This window comes from Oncorhynchus kisutch, linkage group LG14 (assembly GCF_002021735.2).
Source record: "Oncorhynchus kisutch isolate 150728-3 linkage group LG14, Okis_V2, whole genome shotgun sequence".
Classification (NCBI taxonomy): domain Eukaryota; kingdom Metazoa; phylum Chordata; class Actinopteri; order Salmoniformes; family Salmonidae; genus Oncorhynchus; species Oncorhynchus kisutch.
The window spans coordinates 39,240,928-39,261,721 of NC_034187.2; the positions used below are offsets into that span (position 1 = coordinate 39,240,928).

At 41.9% G+C, this 20,794-nt stretch overlaps 1 protein-coding gene across 7 annotated transcripts in view; it reads left to right on the forward strand.

Annotated features, from left to right (window-relative positions):
- The window catches only part of myo6b (myosin VIb), a 93,324-nt gene that overhangs the window by 34,876 nt on the left and 37,654 nt on the right, over window positions 1-20,794 (forward strand). For all 7 annotated transcript variants that reach the window (XR_004202787.1, XR_004202788.1, XR_004202786.1 and 4 more), the window contains exons 10-16: window positions 3,706-3,786; window positions 9,121-9,301; window positions 10,672-10,816; window positions 12,068-12,225; window positions 12,517-12,608; window positions 16,798-16,870; window positions 19,217-19,344. Coding sequence is in view for 4 of the 7 variants with exons in the window: in XM_020500883.2 (XP_020356472.1) it covers window positions 3,706-3,786; window positions 9,121-9,301; window positions 10,672-10,816; window positions 12,068-12,225; window positions 12,517-12,608; window positions 16,798-16,870; window positions 19,217-19,344 (858 nt within the window). In the remaining 3 variants the exon portion in view is untranslated. The remainder of the gene's footprint in view (window positions 1-3,705; window positions 3,787-9,120; window positions 9,302-10,671; window positions 10,817-12,067; window positions 12,226-12,516; window positions 12,609-16,797; window positions 16,871-19,216; window positions 19,345-20,794) is intronic.

A 20,794-nucleotide genomic window follows, 5' to 3' on the forward strand; every position in this document is an offset into this window, starting at 1 on the left:
ACCTAAGGTTATGTAAACTTCCGACTTCAACTGTATACTTAGTTTTATCTACATTAAGTACCAATTTCAGTTTAACAAAGGCTTTCTGCATAGCAAAAGAGGTAGATTGTAGTTCTGAAAGAGCCTTGTGAACAGAAGGGTCAACAGAATACACAATAGTATCATCTGCATGCAAGTGGAGGTTACAATTTCTTAATGACAAACCAATATTGTTTATATACACTGAACAAAAATATAAGATTGTACTGAGTTTCAGTTCAAATAAGGAAGTCTGTCAATTTAAATAAATGAATTAGGCCGTAATCTATGGATTTCACATGACTGGGAATACAGATATGCATCTGTTGGACACAGACACCTTTAAAAAAAGTAGGGGCGTAGATCAGAAACCCAGTCAGTATCTGGTGTGACCACCATTTGCCTCGTGCAGTGCGACACGTCTCCTTCGCATAGAGTTGACCAGGCTGTTGATTGTGGCCTGTGGAATGTTGTCCCACTCCTCTTCAACTGCTGTGCGAAGTTGCTGGATATTGGTGGGAACTTGAACACGCTGTTGTACATGTCGATCAAGAGCATCCCAAACATGCTCAGTGGGTGACATGTCTAGGTGAGTATGCAGGCCATGGAAGAACTTGGCCATTTTCAGCTTCCAGGAATTGTGTACAGATCCTTGCGACATGACCATGCATTTTCATGCTGAAACCTGATGGCGGCGGATGAATGGCACAACAATGGGCCTCAGGATCTCATCACGGTATCTCTGTGCATTCAAATTGCCATCTGTAGCTTATGCCTGCCCATACCATAACCCCACTGCCACCATAGGGCACTATGTTCACAATGTTGACATCAGCAAACCGCTGGCCCACAGGACGCCATACATGCTGTCTGCCATCTGCCCAGTACAAACCAGGATTCATCCATGAAGAGCACACTTCTCCAGTGTGCCAGTGACTATTAAAGGTGATCATTTGCCCACTGATGTCGGTTACGACGCCAAACTGCAGTCCGGTCAAGCTCCCTCAACTTAAGACATCTGTGGTATTGTGTTGAGACAACTCCTTTACAGTGGTGCCTAGTGACTTGGATCTACAGTTGCGCTCAGCTCAACACTGGGATAGCTTTTGAGTAAGTTTGAGGGGTCATTGTAACACATGGTAATGTGTGAAACTTACTCCTCAGCCTGAAGTGCCCCCCACTTGCACCAGCAAATAACAAACTTTTCATGTTGCGGTGACTAGTAAGACCTAGACACCTAATAGTCACAATGAACAGAGTAGGAAGTCACCTGTCAAAATAATTATCTGAAACAGTGTTCCATCATGGCAGCAGAGCCATAGTAGTTGAGGAAAAAATATGTGACAAAAAATGTAATATTTACCATTGACAACAAGTTAAATGCAGCCCTCAATGGAGGAGTCTGAACAGCAGACAGGCTGGCCACTGGTAGATGCCTCGTTAAAATATAGGGAGGGGGGGAATACAGAGACAACACTAGAGTATGGAATCTAATTTCAATAAATCAGAGAAGAGAGTACATGTTGTTTTAGCCTGTAAGCTTTATTAATTTGACCTCCTGGGGAGAAATCCACAGACAGTTCTCTGAAGCCCCCCGAGCAAAGCTGTCTACAACTTGGGACTTTGACACTGTGTACAGTCTCTGTTACAATATGCCATGACAATTTTAATTGCCAAATATTTTAATAAAGTTACTGTTCATTAGTAGTAAAGGCTTACATTTAATGACCGGCATTTTTAGTAACACAGTATGTTTCTACATGAACACAAAGTTCAAATGTCATATGTCTTTGCCATTATCTGTTGTCATAATACATACCTTCTGAAAGAGGTCATGCCATCTCTTCTGCCTCGGAGCTGGCCCTTTGCCCGATCGGCAGGCCAAACCCCTGTGGTGGCAAATGTTCCCAAGCGGGACATCAACTCCTTTATGGGGCTTTTTAAATGTCTGAAACCAACATGATGAGTGTGTCACGCTACTGCAAGAACAATAAGCAATACATAGTATACCTAATGTAAACAAGGCTAATACTACAGTCAGCCCACAAGAATACATGGTGGTGTTGCAAACTTAACATGTGTAAATATTTGTATGAACATAACAAGATTGAACAACTGAGACATACTGAACAAGTTCCACAGACATGTGACTAATAGAAATGAAATAATGAATCCCTGAACAAAGGGGGGTCAAAATCAAAAGTAACAGTCAGTATCTGGTGTGGCCACCAGCTGCATTAAGTACTGCAGTGCATTTCCTCCTCATGGACTGCACCAGAGATGCCAGTTTTTGCTGTGAGACGTTACTCCACTCTTCCACCAAGGCACCTGCAAGTTCACTGACATTTCTGGGGGGAATGGCCCTAGCCCTCACCCTCTGATCCAACAGATCCCAGACGTGCTCAATGGGATTGAGATCCGGGCTCTTCGCTGGCCATGGCAGAACACTGACATTCCTGTCTTGCAGGAAATCACGCACAGAACAAGCAGTATGGCTGGTGGCGTTGTCATGCTGGAGGGTCATGTCAGGATGAGCCTGCAGAAAGGGTACCACATGAGGGAGGAGGATGTCTTCCCTGTAACGCACAGCGTTGAGATTGCCTGCAATGACAAGAAGCTCAGTCCGATGATGCTGTGACACACCGCCCCAGACCATGACAGACCCTCCAAATCCAAATCGATCCCGCTCGAGGGTACAGGCCTCGGTGTAATGCTCATTCCTTCGACGATAAACGTGAATCTGACCATCACCCCTGGTGAGAAAAAACTGTAACTCGTTAGTGAAGACACCTTTTTTCCAGTCCTGTCTGGTCCCGGCGACGGTGGGTTTGTGCCCATAGGCGACGTTGTTGCCGGTGATGCCTTACAACAGGCCTACAAGCCCTCAGTCCAGCCTCTCTCAGCCTATTGCGGACAGTCTGAGCACTGATGGAGGGATTGTGCATTCCTGATGTAACCTGGGCAGTTGTTGTTGCCATCCTGTACCTGTCCCGCAGGTGTGATGTTCGGATGTACCGATCCTGTGCAGGTGTTGTTACACGTGGTCTGCCACTGCGAGGACGATCAGCTGTCCGTCCTGTCTCACTGTAGCGCTGTCTTAGGCGTCTCACAGTTCGGACATTGCAATTTATTGCCCTGGCCACAGCTGCAGTCCTCATGCCTCCTTGCAGCATGCCTAAGGCACGTTCATGCAGATGAGCAGGGACCCTGCTCTTGCCCTGAGTCAGTAGAAAGGCCTATTTAGTGTCCTAAGTTTTCATAACTGTGACCTTAATTGCCTACCGTCTGTAAGCTGTTAGTGTCGACCGTTCCACAGGTGCATGTTCATTAATTGTTTATGGTTCATTGAACACGCTTGGGAAACAGTGTTTAAACCCTTTACAATGAAGATCTATCAAGCTATTTGGATTTTTATGAATTATCTTTGAAAGACAGGGTCCTAAAAAAGGTCTGTTTCTTTTTTTGCTGAGTTTACAATGAAATTAAAGCCAAGTGAACTGTGAAGCCACATTTGGATATTACATAGTTCATCTTTGAACATGACAAAAACAATGCCACCGTTCTTGCATGCATTGTTACCCTACAACATTTATTAATAACAAATATACGGGCTTATAGGTTGTGTCTACAGATGTGTCATTTCTGGAATGCTAATTGTTTGTGTATGCTCTCCTTTGTCCCTCATAGTATTTGAATCGAGGATGCACGAGATACTTTGCCAGCAAGGACACAGACAAACAGATCATGCAGAATCGCAAGAGTCCTGAGGTACTGTACCTTTCAGCTTGTTGTCTTCCACCTCTCTTCAATGTAGAAAATAAATAAATAACCCTGGAACTTTGACTGGTACTAATATGTGTATATATATATATATATATATATATATATATATATATTTTTTTTTTTTTAACCTTTTTTTAACTAGGCAAGTCAGTTTAGAACAAATTCTTATTTTCAATGACTGCCTAGGAACAGTGGGTTAACTGCCTGTTAAGGGGCAGAACGACAGACTTGCCAGCTCGGGAGTCTTGAACTTGCAACCTTCCGGTTGCTAGTCCAACACTCTAAACCACTAGGCTACCCTGCTTTTACTCCTTTTTTGCGATATCCAATTGGTAGTTGCAGTCTTGTCCCATCGCTGTAACTCCCGTACGGACTTGGGAGAGGCGAAGGTCGAGAGCTATGCGTCCTCTGAAACATGGCCCTGCCAAGCCGCACTGTTTATTGACACACTGCTCACTTTACCCGGAAGCCAGCCGCACCAATGTGCCGGAGGAAACACCGTACAACTGGCGACCGAAGTCAGCATGCATGTGCCCGGCCCGCCACAGGAGTTGCTAGTGCGCGATGGGACAAGGACATCCCGGCCGGCCAAACCCTCCCCTAACCCGGACAACGCTGGTCCAATTGTCCGCCGCCTCATGGGTCTCCCTGTTGCGGCCAGCTGTAACAGCTTGGGATAGAACCCAGGTCTGTAGTGACTCCTCTAGCACTGAGATGCAGTGCATTAGACCGATGCACCACTCGGGTGGCTCTAAGACAATATTTTTTTAATGGAAAAACTGTGTTACTCTAGTAAAAGGAGGATAAACTGCACTGATTCCAGCCCAAAAAAATGTGCCTAGGCTCTGAAGACTGAGCTGCCTCATGCTAGCCAGCTGGAAAACAACAACATAGGATACATTTTCAATGTATTGGTATTTAACTATGTTTTTGTCGACTGTAGGACTGTAAAGGCCAATATCGGCCGATAACATCGGTCACCCAATAAATTGGTCAGGATCTAGTCATAGTATCGATATTAGTATTTTTGAGGCATCATTTCCAAATCAACCCGAAAGTAGTGTTGTCTGTACGATACTAAATTTGATCTTGAAGCAGACTAAACTCTATGGTCCTTTTTAAAACCTACTTTTGTAAAATATTATGTTCTATAGCTTGCAAAATAAACAAATGTGACTCTGGGTGACAAGGCTGTTTTTCCAACATTAGGACTGTTTTCTTCAAGATATGTATGTATATGTCTTTTTTTGGCTTCCTTGCGAAAGTATCTAAAATGTATTGTGTCACTTATAGATGATTAGAACATACCAGTGTCTACATATATGAAAATGGAGCGTGGTTATCAAGATAAGAAGAAAGTTCCTGAAATATGCTTCTCTGTGTGATCACAGGGTAGGATTAAAGGAAGAAAAACACAGATTTTCAAAACTTGCAACGAGTTTCTAGCCAGAGGGAGGTCACCGCTAATCCCCACGTCACCGCTAATCTCATAGTATTTCAAAATCACTGTTTTAAAATGTTTTAATTCTTTTTATATTAATCGGGTATAACTTTCTTTGTAAAAATGCGCCGTTTTCACATACAATGCATTTGGAAAGTATTCAGACCCCTTGACTTTTTCCACATTTTTCACCCTCAAATCTACTCGCAATGCTCCATAATGACAAAGCAAAAACAGGTTTTTAGAAATCATATTTACATAAGTATTCAGACCCTTTACTTAGTATTTTGTTGAAGCACCCTTGGCAGCGATTACAGCCTTGAGTCTTTTTGGGTATGACGCTACAAGCTTTGCACACCTGTATTTGGGGAGTTTCTCCCATTCTTTTCTGCAGATCTTCTTAAGCTCTGTAAGGTTGAATGGGGAGTGTCGCTGCCCAGCTATTTCCAGGTCTCTCCAGAGATGTTAGATCGGGTTCAAGTCCAGGCTCTGGCTGCGCCACTCAATTACATTCAGAGACTTGTCCCGAAGCCACTCCTGCGTTGTCTTGGCTGTGTGCTTAGGGTCGTTGTCCTGTTGGAAGGTGAACCTTCGCCCCAGTCTGAGGTACTGAGAGCTCTGAAACATGTTTTCTTCAAGGATCTCTTTGGACTTCTACCAATTGGAGTAAACTAATAAACAATAACACTTAGGCTTCTACCTTCAGTTTATACATCTTATACACATTTTACAGACACAATCTATTTTACAATAGTTATATTTTGTTTATTTTTAGTTCTTCCTCTATTTCTGATTTTTGTTTTCTATTTGTAACTGTGCTATTTCACAGAATCTTGTTATTAGTCCCACCCTTCAGCTCCATTCAACCCCTCCCATCTATCTCTTAATACCAACCCTTTTGGATTTCTATTTGCCATATATTTTTCAACTGTGCTGTGATGCTTCACAAAAGTACTGAATCTTTCTATTCTCATAGCTTCTACAGATTGTAAATTAAAGATAAACATTTTTGCAAAAATAATTATTATATTATTGATTGATTAACTATGGCTTTTCAAATCACCCAGTATTGCTATCTGCAGCGTTAGTTCTAGGCAAATGTTGCAATTCTTCAGCTATTCCTGGACCGGTCACCAAAAACGAGCTACATATGCTACATTTGCTCCATTCATCTTTCCCTCGATCCTGACTAGTCTCACCATTCCTGTCGCTCAAAAAACGTCCCCACAGCATCACCGTAGGGATGGTGGCAGGTTTCCCCCAGACTTAATGCTTGGCATTAAGGGAATCATCAGAACAGAGAATCTTGTTTCTCATGTTCTGAGAGTCCTTTAGGTGCATTTTGGCAAACACCAAGTGGGCTATCATGTGCCTTTTACCGAGGAATGGCTTTCATCTGGCCACTCTACCATAAATGCCTGATTGGTGGAGTCCCTCTGGAAGGTTCTCCCATCTCCACAGAGGAACTATGGAGCTCTTTTAGAGTTACCATCGGGTTTTTGGTCACCTCTCTGACAAAGGCCCTTCTCCCCCGATTGCTCAGTTTGGCCGGGCGGCCTGCTCTAGAAAGAGTCTTGGTGATGATGGAGGACACTGTGTTCTTGGGAACCTTCAATGCTGCTGAAATGTTTTAGTACTGTTCCCCAGATCTGTGCCTCAACACAATCCTCTCTCTGAGCTCTACAGGCAATTCCTTCAACCTCATGGCTTGGTTTTTGCTCTGACATGCACTGTCAACTGTGTGACCTTATATAGACAGGTGTGTGCCTTTCCAAATCATGTCCAATCAATTGAATTTACCACAGGTGGACTCCAATCAAGTTGCAGAAACATCTCAAGGATGACCAATGGAAACAGGATGCACCTGAGCTCAATTTCGAGTCTCATAGCAAAGGGTCTGAAGGCTTATGTAAATAATGTATTTCAGTTTTTCAATATTTTATACATTCAAAAAACCTGTTTTCGCTTAGTCGTTATGGGGAATTGTGTTTAGATTGATGAGAATTATTTTTTTTTAAATCCATTTTTGAATCATGTGGAAAAAGTCAAGGGGTCTGAATACTTTCTGAATGTACTGTATGTAGACACTGGTATTGTACTGGATATGATGAAAATAAGGTTAAAAAGTGGTGGAATTGCCCTTCAAGACTAGTTAAAGTTATGTACTAGATATTCATAACAGTATATTTCCCAAATATTCAAATATCCTAAGAAGTTGTTGGCACTTTCAAAAAGAACAAGAATGAAAGTCTTAGTCTATAGGCCTAAGCATATTCTCAATCATATCTTTATGAAAGATCGAACAAACAATATTAAGATAGGAGGAGGATGCAAATAAATCAGTTATTATCTAGTTCTGAAGACAGTCTAGACTTTTCTTCTATCTAGCCCTTGATTTATAGCCTAACTTTTTGCGGCAAGACAGCCCGTTCATCAGTTGACTGTCACTTTGCGCCATCATGTGTGTGCCACATTGACACAGACAGACACACACAAACCTCTTCCATGCTGAAGCTTCACCAGAAAGGAATATTAAAAAAGGTTTGCCTGCACTTAGCCTCTGCCCAGGCTTTCAACATTATCTTTCGTCATGATTCGCCCAGTTATTAGCATGCAATTTCGCACTATAGGCCTACGGTGGTTTTTAGCAGAGTTTAAAAACTCTCACATTATTACACTTTTTGGGGTTGGCCAATAGGGAGCAATACCATCATATATCATGATTTTATGAGTACATAATCACGATAGGACAAAAGTTGACATCACCCAACCTTAGATATAGGGGTATAGGAAGTATTCATGCCAAACTGTATCAAGGATTGTCTTTTGAAATAAATAACTTCCGGTGCTTTGGCTTAGGTGAAAGTCTGGCAAATCTGTTGTAGGCTATGTGTGAATTGTTACATTCAGACAAATTTAAACAGGCCAATGTATTTACTATTTTAACAAATGAACCAAATGTACCTTTTCACAGCTTCCATACAGTGTGTTGAGAGAGCAATGATCTCATGACAGTTGCGGTGTAACTAATAAAGCTTGCACGTCTCTTTGCCATGCCTCGGGTCTATGTAATGCAGGATGATGAGGTGATGATGCTTTCCTTAGAAGACCCTCTTTTGTTTTGCTCACTATGTAAACTCCATGCTTGAGATTGTAGTGCAAACAGGAGCTATGCAGAGCATGCTTCTTTATCATTGTGCACGGGATTTGTCTTTATCCAGCTTCTGTCAGGCTCAGAATGTCACAGTGTGGTGAATTATCCGTCTAAGGAGATACTGTTACAGACACACACTTATGACTGGTCAGGGGGAAATCCAACAATCAAAATCTCACGGAAGTGAAGTAGTGTTGGAACAACATCACACTGTGACATTCGCTTTTGTGTGCCTCTGCTTTGAAGCCTGCCAACCTTCATTCAAACCAGAAACCACAAATCCACTGTACTTATCTATGCTTCTGCTTTTATCTGTCAGTGGTGGGTTTCTAATTTCTGATATTAGACGCTAGGTCAGTCAAGGCTACTGTAGCACGGCAGTCTTGATCATACTGTAGGAAGGTGTGATGTGTGTGTGTGTGTGTGTTTGTGTGTGTGTGTGTGAGATGGCTATCACATGAAAAATGACAGCCTACAAGGGAGGCCAGGAGTCTTTCCTAGTCGGGTCACACGATGGCACTGGAAAGACTTTTGACCTTTTGACCAGCACAGGGCCTGTATTCACAAAGATTGCTGATCTAGGATCAGGTCACCCTGTCCATAATCATATTCAGTTTAATCTAAAAGGCGAAACTGATCCTAGTTCTGCACTCCTACTTTGAGACTCTCTGTGAATACGGGCCTAGGTGTAGTATCCTGACTCTCCTGTCTCTCCGTCCTCCAGCATGTGAAGCTGGGCGCCCTGAAGGACCCTCTGTTGGACGACCAGGGAGACTTCAACAGGATGTGCGGGGCCATGAAGAAGATTGGCCTGGACGACACGGAGAAGCTGGACCTGTTCAGGGTGGTGGCCGGGGTGCTGCACCTGGGTAACATTGACTTTGAGGAAACCGGGAGTACATCGGGTAAATCAAGTTACATACCTAACGTATCTCTCTTAGTGTAGCTCTCTGGAGTATTAGAATGTACACACACTTAAGCAGATACATGTGTGTGTGTGTGTGTGTGTGTGTGTGTGTGTGTGTGTGTGTGTGTGTGTGTGTGTGTGTGTGTGTGTGTGTGTGTGTGTGTGTGTGTGTGTGTGTGTGTGTGTGCGCGCAAGCACTCATCTGCATACGCTCAATGGGGCTTATTGGTCCTTTTATTGTTCTGACAGCATTGAATCCATTCTATAACGTGGCAGGAGGTCTATTCCCCACCCCTGGCTGACACATTATTCTCTGTAGGGTCTCACTGTCCCACTTTTGAAGTACACCCATTGAAAAGGACATGCTCTGAATCCACTCTCCTACCAGCTGCACAAGAGTGATGCAATACATCTGTCGTATAAGAAAATTGATGATTCAAGCTTATCTTGAGATGGATGATGTAATCACCCCAAAACCAATTCTTCCTTTGGCCGCCTCTCCTTCCAGTTCTATGCTGCCAATGACTGGAACGAACTACAAAAATCTCTGAAACTGGAAACACTCCCTCACTAGCTTTAAGCACCAGCTGTCAGAGCAACTCACAGATTACTGCACCTGTACATAGCCCATCTATAATTTAGCCCAAACAACTACCTCTCCCCCTTTCCTACCCTATTTATTTATCTCCTTTGCACCCCATTTTTTCTATCTCTACTTTGCACATTCTTCCACTGCAAATCTACCATTCCAGTGTTTTACTTGCTATATTGTATTTACTTCGCCACCATGGCCTTTTTTTTCTCACCTCATTTGCTCACATTATATATAGACTTACTTTTCTACTGTATTATTGACTGTATGTTTGTTTTACTCCATGTGTAACTCTGTGTTGTTGTATGTGTCGAACTGCTTTGCTTTATCTTGGCCAGGTCGCAATTGTAAATGAGAACTTGTTCTCAACTTGCCTACCTGGTTAAATAAAGGTGAAATAAAAAATAAAAAATGTATTGCTGCCTTTAGAGCAGATATTACCTGGAACGTCGCACGGTTCTCACTCTCTGTTGAAATGGTTACATGTTGACAGTTAATTTCCCTCTCTCAGACCATCTGTCTGTCTCTGCCCTTCAAAAGTACGTTACTACTTCACTGCCTGTGACAAAGACGGTACTTCTTCTGCAGAATGTGTGGCGTGGATTCCCAGTGTGGCTGTATTCAAGCATTTGGCAGGAGAAAGAAAGTACTAAAATCCATCCAAAATCCAATTGAGGAGGCATAATGGACGCTGCTCCATTTTCTTTTTGTGCGCACCAATAATTTGTTTGGGTGTGCACGTGGTGCGTGCGCATGGTGTGTGTGTGTGTTTCCAGGCGGCTGCATCCTGATGAACCAGTCTAGTCAGAAGCTGGCCTACTGTGCTGACTTGCTGGGCCTAGACCAGGAGGACCTGAGAGTCAGCCTCACCACCAGGGTCATGCTCACCACAGCAGGGGGCGCCAAAGGAACAGTTATCAAGTAAGACTACCTCTAAATGCTGTGTTTAGATGGTATGAGGTAGACGGTGAGAGCACGACGGTAAATGACGTTGAGGCTGGCGGTGAATGCCATCAGCCGCCACAATAGATGGGACTTGCCACCGGAGATCAAATATTTTTACTTTTGCCGTCTGCCGTAGCGTTGTTTTCAACCGGATGTTGATTTGCACCGTTTTTTAAAACTCAAATCACTCTAGCAATGCATACCGTCGTGCTGGCTTACTTTTGCCATCACCATCTTTCTTGCTTTCTTGTCCCGTTATGCCGACTGATATGACGGTTTTTGCTTCCCTCGTCTGAATGCAGCATTAACCTACCTGCTGCTGCACTTTTATACTTTTAAAGTCTAATGCCCCATTTACATTGTGGCTTATTTAATTATGCCGTACGTCATCTTCACGGAGTCTTGCCCCACTACTGAACAATCAAGTGTAGTATTTGTAATGCAAGATGGAGGAGAGCCTGTCTCTCGTCAGAGATCGCATAAATACATTGTTTCAGGTGATAGTAAAACATGAGACTGAACATGAATAGATTATAGATGAGAATATGGGGTGGGGAAAGTGGGCAGTAATGGCACCTACAGTAACTACAAAGGGTAAAAGGTTTGCTCTGAACCTGCTGCTTCAGCTCGATGCCTGTCCAGAAAAAAACGGAGAGCAGAGTACTTTTGGAATGTTTGAATTTTGACGAGTATTCCAGTCCACTCCGTCCTGCACAAAAATTGATATTTGAAACTAAAATAAACCTTAACCTTACACAACAAAATAGATTTAGGCAAAACTAACAGTTAAAAATAAGTAAATATATGTACATATCTAGTAATGGCACAGTGAAGTCACTGTGGACTGGAATACTGAGACTGAGTGCAGGACAGAGTGCTACACCATAGCTGAACTTGCTCACTTCAGAAGAACTCCACTCATAATCATCAACCCCTTTGAATAATTGAAGCCAAATGGTGTTTGAGAGTGCTAGAAGAATTAGTCAGCCAGGGTTCAGGGAGTACAGTCACTTCTAATGGCTTGTCTTTTGACCTCTTTACCTACTTGTTTTAGCAAAACAATACCATCCTGTAAAAACGTACTCTTTAAGAAACAGCTCAAACTTCCTTTGCACATAAACCTGAAATGAGAAATGACTGTATTGATTAAAAAGTTGTTTAAAAAAAAAAAAAAATTTATGAAAGAGTAGCCCAGTTTCGGCTTCTCACTTAGTTCTTTCCCCCCAGGGTGCCTTTGAGGGTGGAACAGGCAAACAACGCCCGGGACGCCCTGGCCAAGGCCGTGTACAGCTGCCTCTTCGATCACGTGGTCAGGAGGGTCAACCAGTGTTTCCCCTTCAAAACCTCCTCCAACTTCATCGGGGTGCTGGATATCGCCGGCTTCGGTAAGTCAGTCTAGAGCAGTGAGTTTGTCTCACAGTTTGTCTGTTTCTCTGTAAGTTTGTTTCTCTGTCTGCCTGTCAGTCTATCTAGCCATATTTCCGTTAATTTATCTTGTAGGTGTTCGTTTCCTTCATGTCCTCACATAAACTCTTTTCCTCGTCACGTTCTAAAAACTTTACTAACATAATTTGATATATTCAGCACCAGTAACTGCCTGAAGATGAGCATTATTCATTCCCACTTCAGACGTGGCAGATCATTTTCACTTTCATATTGCTTCTCACACCCCTCAGAGTATTTTGAACACAACAGCTTTGAGCAGTTCTGCATCAACTACTGCAACGAGAAGCTGCAGCAGTTCTTCAACGAGCGCATCCTGAAAGAGGTGAGTGAGAGTGAAGTCTGGGGGTGTAGAGGTGGCTCGCTAGTGTTGTCACGACTCCAGAATTTTGACTTTGATACCAGGTTTAGTATTATTTTTTTTAGGAAGCCATGTATGCATTAATGAATCAATTATATAATCATACAATCAATTTGACTTTGTTTTTACCAATCTAACTACAAAACAACAATGGTAATAATTTATTTGAAAGATACATCTCTATTGATTAACTGGGTAAATCAAGATGTAGCCTAGGTCTATTCACAATACAGGTGAATGCATATTATTCAATAGGAGTGTGTGCATTCATTGAGTTATTGAGCTTGTTTAGCTGATTTCACGGGCTACAGGTGACAAACAATCCCTTCCATTTAGGACTTATTTTATTGCCGACTGCTAGGAGAACAGATCATTTTATTGTACTGATTAACAACATTTGCATAGAAGAATGAATCTCTTATAACAGTTTGCGCTGTCTCTTTAAGAATGTAATGCCATCATTTGCGAGGCAGATGTGGCTGTGGAATCTGACTTTGTGGCTATGGAATCTATTGTACACCAGATAAGTGAAAAAGTGAATAAGCTTTTGGTGGCGAGGGAGACGAAGCGAATTAATAACGTTTTTGGTGAGAATCAGCTTTGAAATCAGCATATTTTGCATTATCGTTTACAAATTATCACAAAAAGTACTAGGGTAGTGAATTGATCTTGCTTCAGCTGTAAGCGAGCAAGGAAGACTTGCCTACAAAAAGAGAAAGTGTTCTGGCCTGTATGGACATTGTTTTACAAACAGTAATTAACAGTTAAAACATTTCTACATGCATTGTTGCATTATTGAAGTGTGCTAACTCAGCATGAGTGAGGAGCTAACAATGCAGCCCAGAAAGCTCTAGCGAGGGGTTAAAGTTCTCTGTCATGGATTCAGGAGAGATCTTTTTTGAGATCAGTGTAGATCCGGTTTGGAGATGGCATAGCCTAATACAGACATAAGCATATCTGTTCTACGAAATGTATTCCCAAATAACTGTAATCTCAAATATTTTATTTTTTCTGTTATACTGTGTGCACTGAACTGACATGCATGATTGTTGATGACACGCCGATGTTCAGAGGAAGGGAATTAAATAGTCTGTCCTCTATAATGCTCACAACAGCAGCGCTCAACTCAGACAGCGGTGTGTAACATACTGTAGCTGCTGGCAAAGTCATTCAAAGCCTGTACTATAACATTTAGGATGTAACTTTTCAGTGCTACTATTTTTGCCATGTAATGTTGTTAAACCAAAATCAAACAACCGCATAGTAGAATAGTTTACCTACAGCCTTATTCTAAAATGTATACCATTTTTTTCCCCCTCATCAATCTACACACAATACCCCATCATGACAAAGCGAAAACAGTTTAAAAAAATAAAAAACAGATATACCTTATTTAGCATCATACTTTGGGGTTGTTTTTCCAGTACTGGGAGACTAGTCAGGATTGAGGGAAAGATGAACGGAGCAAAGTACAGAGAGGTCCTTGATGAAAACCTGCTCCAGTGTGCTCAGGACCTCAGACTGGGGCGAAGGTTCACCTTCCAACATGACAACAACCCTAAGCACCCAGCCAAGACACCGCAGTAGTAGCTTCAGGACAAGCCTCTAAATGTCCTTGAGTGGCCCAGCCAGGGCCTGGACTTGAACCCGATCGAACGTCTCTGAAGAGACCTGGAATTCAAATGCACTGCATTTACCTGTTGTATGCCAGATAAATATTCCTGTCGAGGCACATTCAAGTCCTGAGAGCCATCGGACAAGCAGTCAATGCACAACTATTCTTCGTGGGAGAACACTTTTGAAAGCAGTTTTGGCCTTTGTTTAAAAAAAGAGCGTGATCCCAGTTTTACATTGCTACCACATTTATTTCTCTACTCCTTCAATTGCGAGTGTGTCACATTTTACAAATGCAGTAAACGGTAATTGAATAACTGTGTAATATAATAACTGTCAAAACCGTTTAGGCCTACATTCATTTTAGATTTGATTTGTATTAACTTTACTTTGATGTAGGTCAACTTGACCTAATAATGGGGGTGTTTACTAATGATTGTAAGAAATTGTTTTGCTAACTTAGTCTATTAAGCTTTCTACATCTCCACTTTCCAACTGATGATGTGAGGAGGTGTAGAGCACTATAGGCTATGGCACTTAATTATTTATTTTTTATAGTTTGATGTGTGGACTTTATTTTAATAAATAAATCTGTCTTTTAATAAAGGTCGGATGCGTCTGACTAGTGATTAATTATTCAACAGCAGTCGACAAGGTTGTTCTGGCTCTGAGGCCTATAATGTGTCAAATAGAAAATGCACCAATCCTTTTCTTAATTTATAGACTAATCAACGCTGATCTGGTCCTGACCAATATGTCACCCTAGGCGAGACAAAAAAAAAATGCCACCCTCCTATCCCCACAAAGTAGAATAGTAGCCTGGGCTATACTGTGTCAGCCCGCGATGCAGTTTTGTGAATGCCTATGTGGTAACCTACCTTTTGTAAAACAGGCAATTTACCGTTAATCCATGTCATTTGGTTACATTCATTTCTGTTAATGCGTGTGTTAATTACAGTCATTTACTGTTCTTATTCTCGGAGTGTAAATGTTATTTGCTCACAACCTGCGACACTTGTGAGAAACAAGTTTTGATTTATTTCATACCGTCATATGTGTGTGAACGATGAGTGTGTGGCTGGTTTCTTTGTCCGCTTAATGTTGACAGAGCGCTTGCACCTGAGCACGCATTGAAGTACCTGCCCAGCTGGGCTTTTAAGTAATTTCTTATTCACCTCACACAGTAAGTCAAGTATTTAAACAAAATATACAGTATATACATTCAAATTATAATAGTTCATTCCAACACTCTCCCCCTCGATAATCAGCGTTGCTGATAAATAGGCTGTGGACATGTTTGAATTATTGTCAGTTTCATCTTCATACTATAGCATAGCTCTCCCCTTCATACATTCCTTGTCAATTCATTATCTTATAGCCTACTTTCGGAAAGCCTAAGGTAGGCCTAGGTTTTTTAATATGTTTTAAGGAAAGGAGAAATATTTGCTCTTGTGTCTGATATTCGCTGGTGGCTTTGATTGACGGGCACTTTTACTGTGGTGTGCTGTGTGTAAGTTCGCTGATTCTTTCTACAGGCCTATATGTCCAGCCAGAAAGTTTCCTAAAGTAGTCTGTCTGGACTCCATCTCTTTAATAAGAATCAAACACTCCTGTCATGATTTAATCTGGTAAATGGCCTATTATCAGTAGCTTAGGCTACATTAGCTCTCTCATTACAGCGTCTTCCCTTTGAAGATCAATCGAATGACCTCAGCAGCGGGGTTTGTGATATGTTAATATTTTGGAGAAAATGTGAGAACCCATCAGACTTCGTTTTAATGGTTTTGTGCATTGATATATATATATATTAATGCAGAAAAGCCAACGGATAAGGTAGGCATATCTTTAATTGGACTCTTAATGTTGTCAATGCGACAGATCTTCTTCAACCTGGCATTTCTTCATTTGTTGATGAATATTTAATCATTTAAAATACCATGATAATAATGAAGTGTAATGGCTTGTTTCAAATAGGTTTTTATTAAGAAGCATATCCATTTAAACAGGTGTAAAAACTGAATTGTGACCTCTCCTTTTTGGGGGGGGGGGCTATATGCATGGTCCTTTTTTGGAGGGGGTATCGGTATACCGTGCAACACTAAAGAGGACTCATACACACCGAATACACTCTTCTCCCTGCAAGAGTCAGTCCACACGTTACACTCATTAGAATGGTAATCTTTCTCTCTGTGGAGATGACAGCGTTTCTCTTCTGGGAGCTCTTGTTTTATTCATTGATTTTTTTAAGGTCTCCAATTAATGATCAAATTTTAAAATTAAGGGATTTCATGGCGTTTGAATCACATTGGAGTGCAGAAACCTGACCTGAAATTACCCAGAGAAGCATGTTTAAAAAAAAAATGTAATATCAATTCTGAAAAGGAGTTTGTGTACTTGATTCAGTAAGCCATGATTGTTGACAAATCTAGGATCAGATTACACACTAACCATTAGGAGGATGAAAAAAGATCTGACCTGGTAAAAGTGGTTAGGAGCAACATCTTTGTACTTTAGTGTTGACTTACCATTCTTTCTGCAGGAGCAAGAGCTATATCAGAGGGAAGGACTGGGAGTCAATGAAGTTCATTATGTCGACAACCAGGACTGCATAGGTGGGTGCCACTGCCAAACCTTTGTCACCTTACTCCACACTATGATTATTAGACATGTCTTGTGTATTTCTTCTGCAGTAGACTGTGCCCATAGATATTGCTATGTTATATTTCATTCTATGTTGGAGCTCTTTCATAAGCCCATAATATATCTTGATATTGCACCATATTTAGATGCCAGACCAGTGAAACAGGAAATTTCTCCCAGCCTCTTTCACACATTCAGTTTATCAACTTTTCATGGTGCAAAGTCAAATTCCCCAAGAGCAGCTCTTAAACTATTTTACTTGTTTAATATGTGGGACAGCACTCTGTAAGTCACTATGCGATGCATATTGTACCTGTACTGTAAGCTTCAATGTCAAACATAATGCACGGACTGGCTTTAGAAGGAAAAGATGCAATCTCTTTCTGTGTCTGACTGCTGACTAGGGGTTGCCACTAGGAACCAAACGGAGATGCAGGGAGAGGTGTGTGAGCAGAGATTGGAGTGGAAATCTCCAGCTTCTGGGTGCCTTTGAGTGACATACAGAGACATGATTAACTTGAAGCCCTGTCTTTTTAAGGCTCATACAAGACATGATGAGAGATACAGCCCTCGACAGAGCACTCTCACTTTTCAGGCCGCGACCGGGAGGTCCGTGGGGCGACGCACAATATGCCTAGCGTCGTCCGGGTTAGGGAGGGTTTGGCCGGTAGGGATGTCCTTGTCTCATCGCGCACCAGCGACTCCTGTGGCGGGCCGGGCGCAGTGCGCGCTAACCAAGGTTGCCAGGTGCACGGTGTTTCCGACACATTGGTGCGGCTGCCTTCCGGGTTGGATGCGTGCTGTGTTAAGAAGCAATGCGGCTTGGTTGGGTTGTGTATCGGAGGACGCATGACTTTCAAACTTCATCTCTCCTGAGCCCGTACGGGAGTTGTAGCGATGAGACAAGATAGTAGCTACTAAAACAATTGGATACCACGAAATTGGGGAGAAAAAGGGGTCAAATTAAAAATTTAAAAAAATGTATTAAGTTGATTATCGTAAGACATTAACAAAATGCATCAGGGATTCACTTTCTGAAGAGGCAATGTAGGTATGCCCGTCTGTGTGTCCACGTTTGTCTACCAGTTTATGTAGCCGTTAGCAATGAAGTCAAAAACCTTCTCAATGTTAACTACAAAGTTAACATTGCCTACCTGGCAGAATGATATTGTGATTATTTGCATCAATCGAGTGGTGATTTGTCAAGCAAACTCTGAAATCACGTGTGCTACAGAAACACCACTAACCGAACGAGTCTCTTGCTGTTGTGCACTTGAATGAAAGAGGTATCTACACCCAAAAATGAAAATTTCTTAGATTTTTCCCAGACCTTAAGTGTTTTCCTGATGTGGTTTAGGCATTGTTTTGGACTTAGAACATTCCATTTGGTTGTTTTTCTATAAACTGTTTGAGACCGAAAACCTGTAAAAAAAAAAAAACTGGGGGAAAAACAATACATAGAAAACAGAATTAGGCAAAAAATAATACTGATTTTATAGGGCCCTATACAATATACCTTCTCTGGAGTTAGTGGCGAAGAGGGACCACAACATGTGGCTCCTCATTAAACCAGGAAGTTGCCATTGTGTAATGAGCATTTGTGATTGTCAGTGCTCTTTTGTTCCCCTCTGCCTATGTTTTCACAACCCAAACCTCCATTGAATAGGATCAAATGTCCTGTAGGTGGCAACGTGATCTATTTCGATTTGTGTATCAAACAGGGTTTTGATTAGTCAGGTGCCAGGTTAACTGGCAGCCATGAATAATGTTCGTAAGACTTGCAAATTACTCGCTGGCTGTCCATTAATTCGCTCATCAATCTCCCCCCCAATTTATGCCCAGGTGCCTATTCATGCAAATGTATTGGTGTGCCTCCGTCAGATGTTATTCCAAACAGAATGTCCTGTATGAATAATTCACTAGGAGAGATTATGATGAGCATCCGGATATACAAGGCATTGTGCCTCCAATTTGAACACCCAAAGCCTCAGACACAGCGCACAGTATAAATACACAAAGGTTGTCAATGTTCCAGGAAAGGGAACATTGAGACACCGATTGCATCTTTACAGACATTCCGACAGTTGACCGCTCCTCTCTGGAATATGTTAGAATTTAACTTTATTTTCCTTATGACTTCACACAGTGACATTGAGAAATGTTCAAAACACAGACCGCATTACAACATTAGTAGCATGAGACAAATTTCCCCCTTGCACATCAATAAAGTACTTATCTTATTCGATTCTTAATAATTTGACTTGAATTGACTATGCTGCTGACTACATCTGTAATAATGCATTCATTTATCCCCATAGACCTGGTGGAAGCAAAACTAGTGGGCATCCTGGACATTCTGGATGAAGAGAACCGTCTACCACAGCCCAGCGACCATCACTTTGCCAACACCATCCACAGCCAGCACAAAGACCACTTTAGACTGACGGTGAGAGCTGTGGGTGGAAGTTGCCTGCAGGCACATATCTGGGATCAGCTTACCCACCCTGGATCCTAGCTTGAACCATCTATGTTGAAAAATGCTAAACTTACCTTAGATCAACATTTAATGAACTGATACTCTTATACTGTTACTGCCCTTTCACCACACTTTCATGCCAAGGGGTCACAATGGTATTGTAATGGAAATTCTGGTACTTGGTCTATGTGAAACATTAGAGCTATTGTGAACCAGCAGCCCCAGTCCCTTTTCTTAGGGAACTTTTGTCCCGCTTTCTGTAAGCTTGACAGGCGTAAAATCCTGTTTGAAATGCAGCATTGATATAAATTCAGACCAACAGATTAGACTGGGCTGGCGACAGCTGGTTTTTAGACAATATTAATTGTCATTTTCATATGGAAATGTGGAATATTTTCTCAGATGTGTATGGTCATATAATATTAATCATGACTGCCTTACTGTATGATACTACCACAGATAGGTGAGTATCCTAATAGTGGCCACAGATCATACACAATGATGAGGGTCTTAATAAAGGACTTTTGCCATCACCTCTTCAGCCCGGTCTATCTTACACCATGCAGAAATAAAGACAGACAGACACACACACACACGTTACGTACAGTTAAAGTCGGAAGTTTACATACACTAAGTTGACTGTGCCTTTAAACAGCTTGGAAAATTACAGAAAATTATGTCATGGCTTTAGAAGCTTCTGATAGGCCAATTGACATAATTTGAGTAAATTGGAGGTGTACCTGTGGATGTATTTCGAGGCCTACCTTCAAACTCATTGCCTCTTTGGTTGACATCATGGGAAAATCAAAAGAAATCAGCCAAGACCTCAAAAAAATTGTAGGCCTCCACAAGTCTGGTACACCCTTTGGACTAATTGCCAAACACCTGAAGGTACCACGTTCATCAACACAAACAATAGTACACAAGTATGAACACCATGGGACCACACAGCCGTCATACCGCTCAGGAAGGAGATGCGTTCTGTCTCTTAGAGATGAACGTACTTTGGTGCAAAAAGTGCAAATCAATCCCAGAACAACAGCAAAGGGCCTTGTGAAGATGCTGGAGGAAACAGGTCCTATATCGACATAACCTAAAGGCCGCTCAGCAAGGAAGACGCCACTACTCCAAAACCGCCATAAAAAAGCCAGACTACAGTTTGCAACTGCACATGGGGACAAAGATTATACTTTTTGGAGAAATGTCCTCTGGTCTGATGAAACAAAAATATAATTGTTTGGCCATATTGACCATTGTTATGTTTGGAGGAAAACGGGGGAGGCTTGCAAGCCGAAGAACACCATCCCAACCGTGAAGTACGGGGGTGGCAGCATCATGTTGTGGGGGTGCTTTGCTGCAGGAGGGACTGGTGCACTTCACAAAATAGATGGCATCATGAGGAAAATTGTATGGATATATT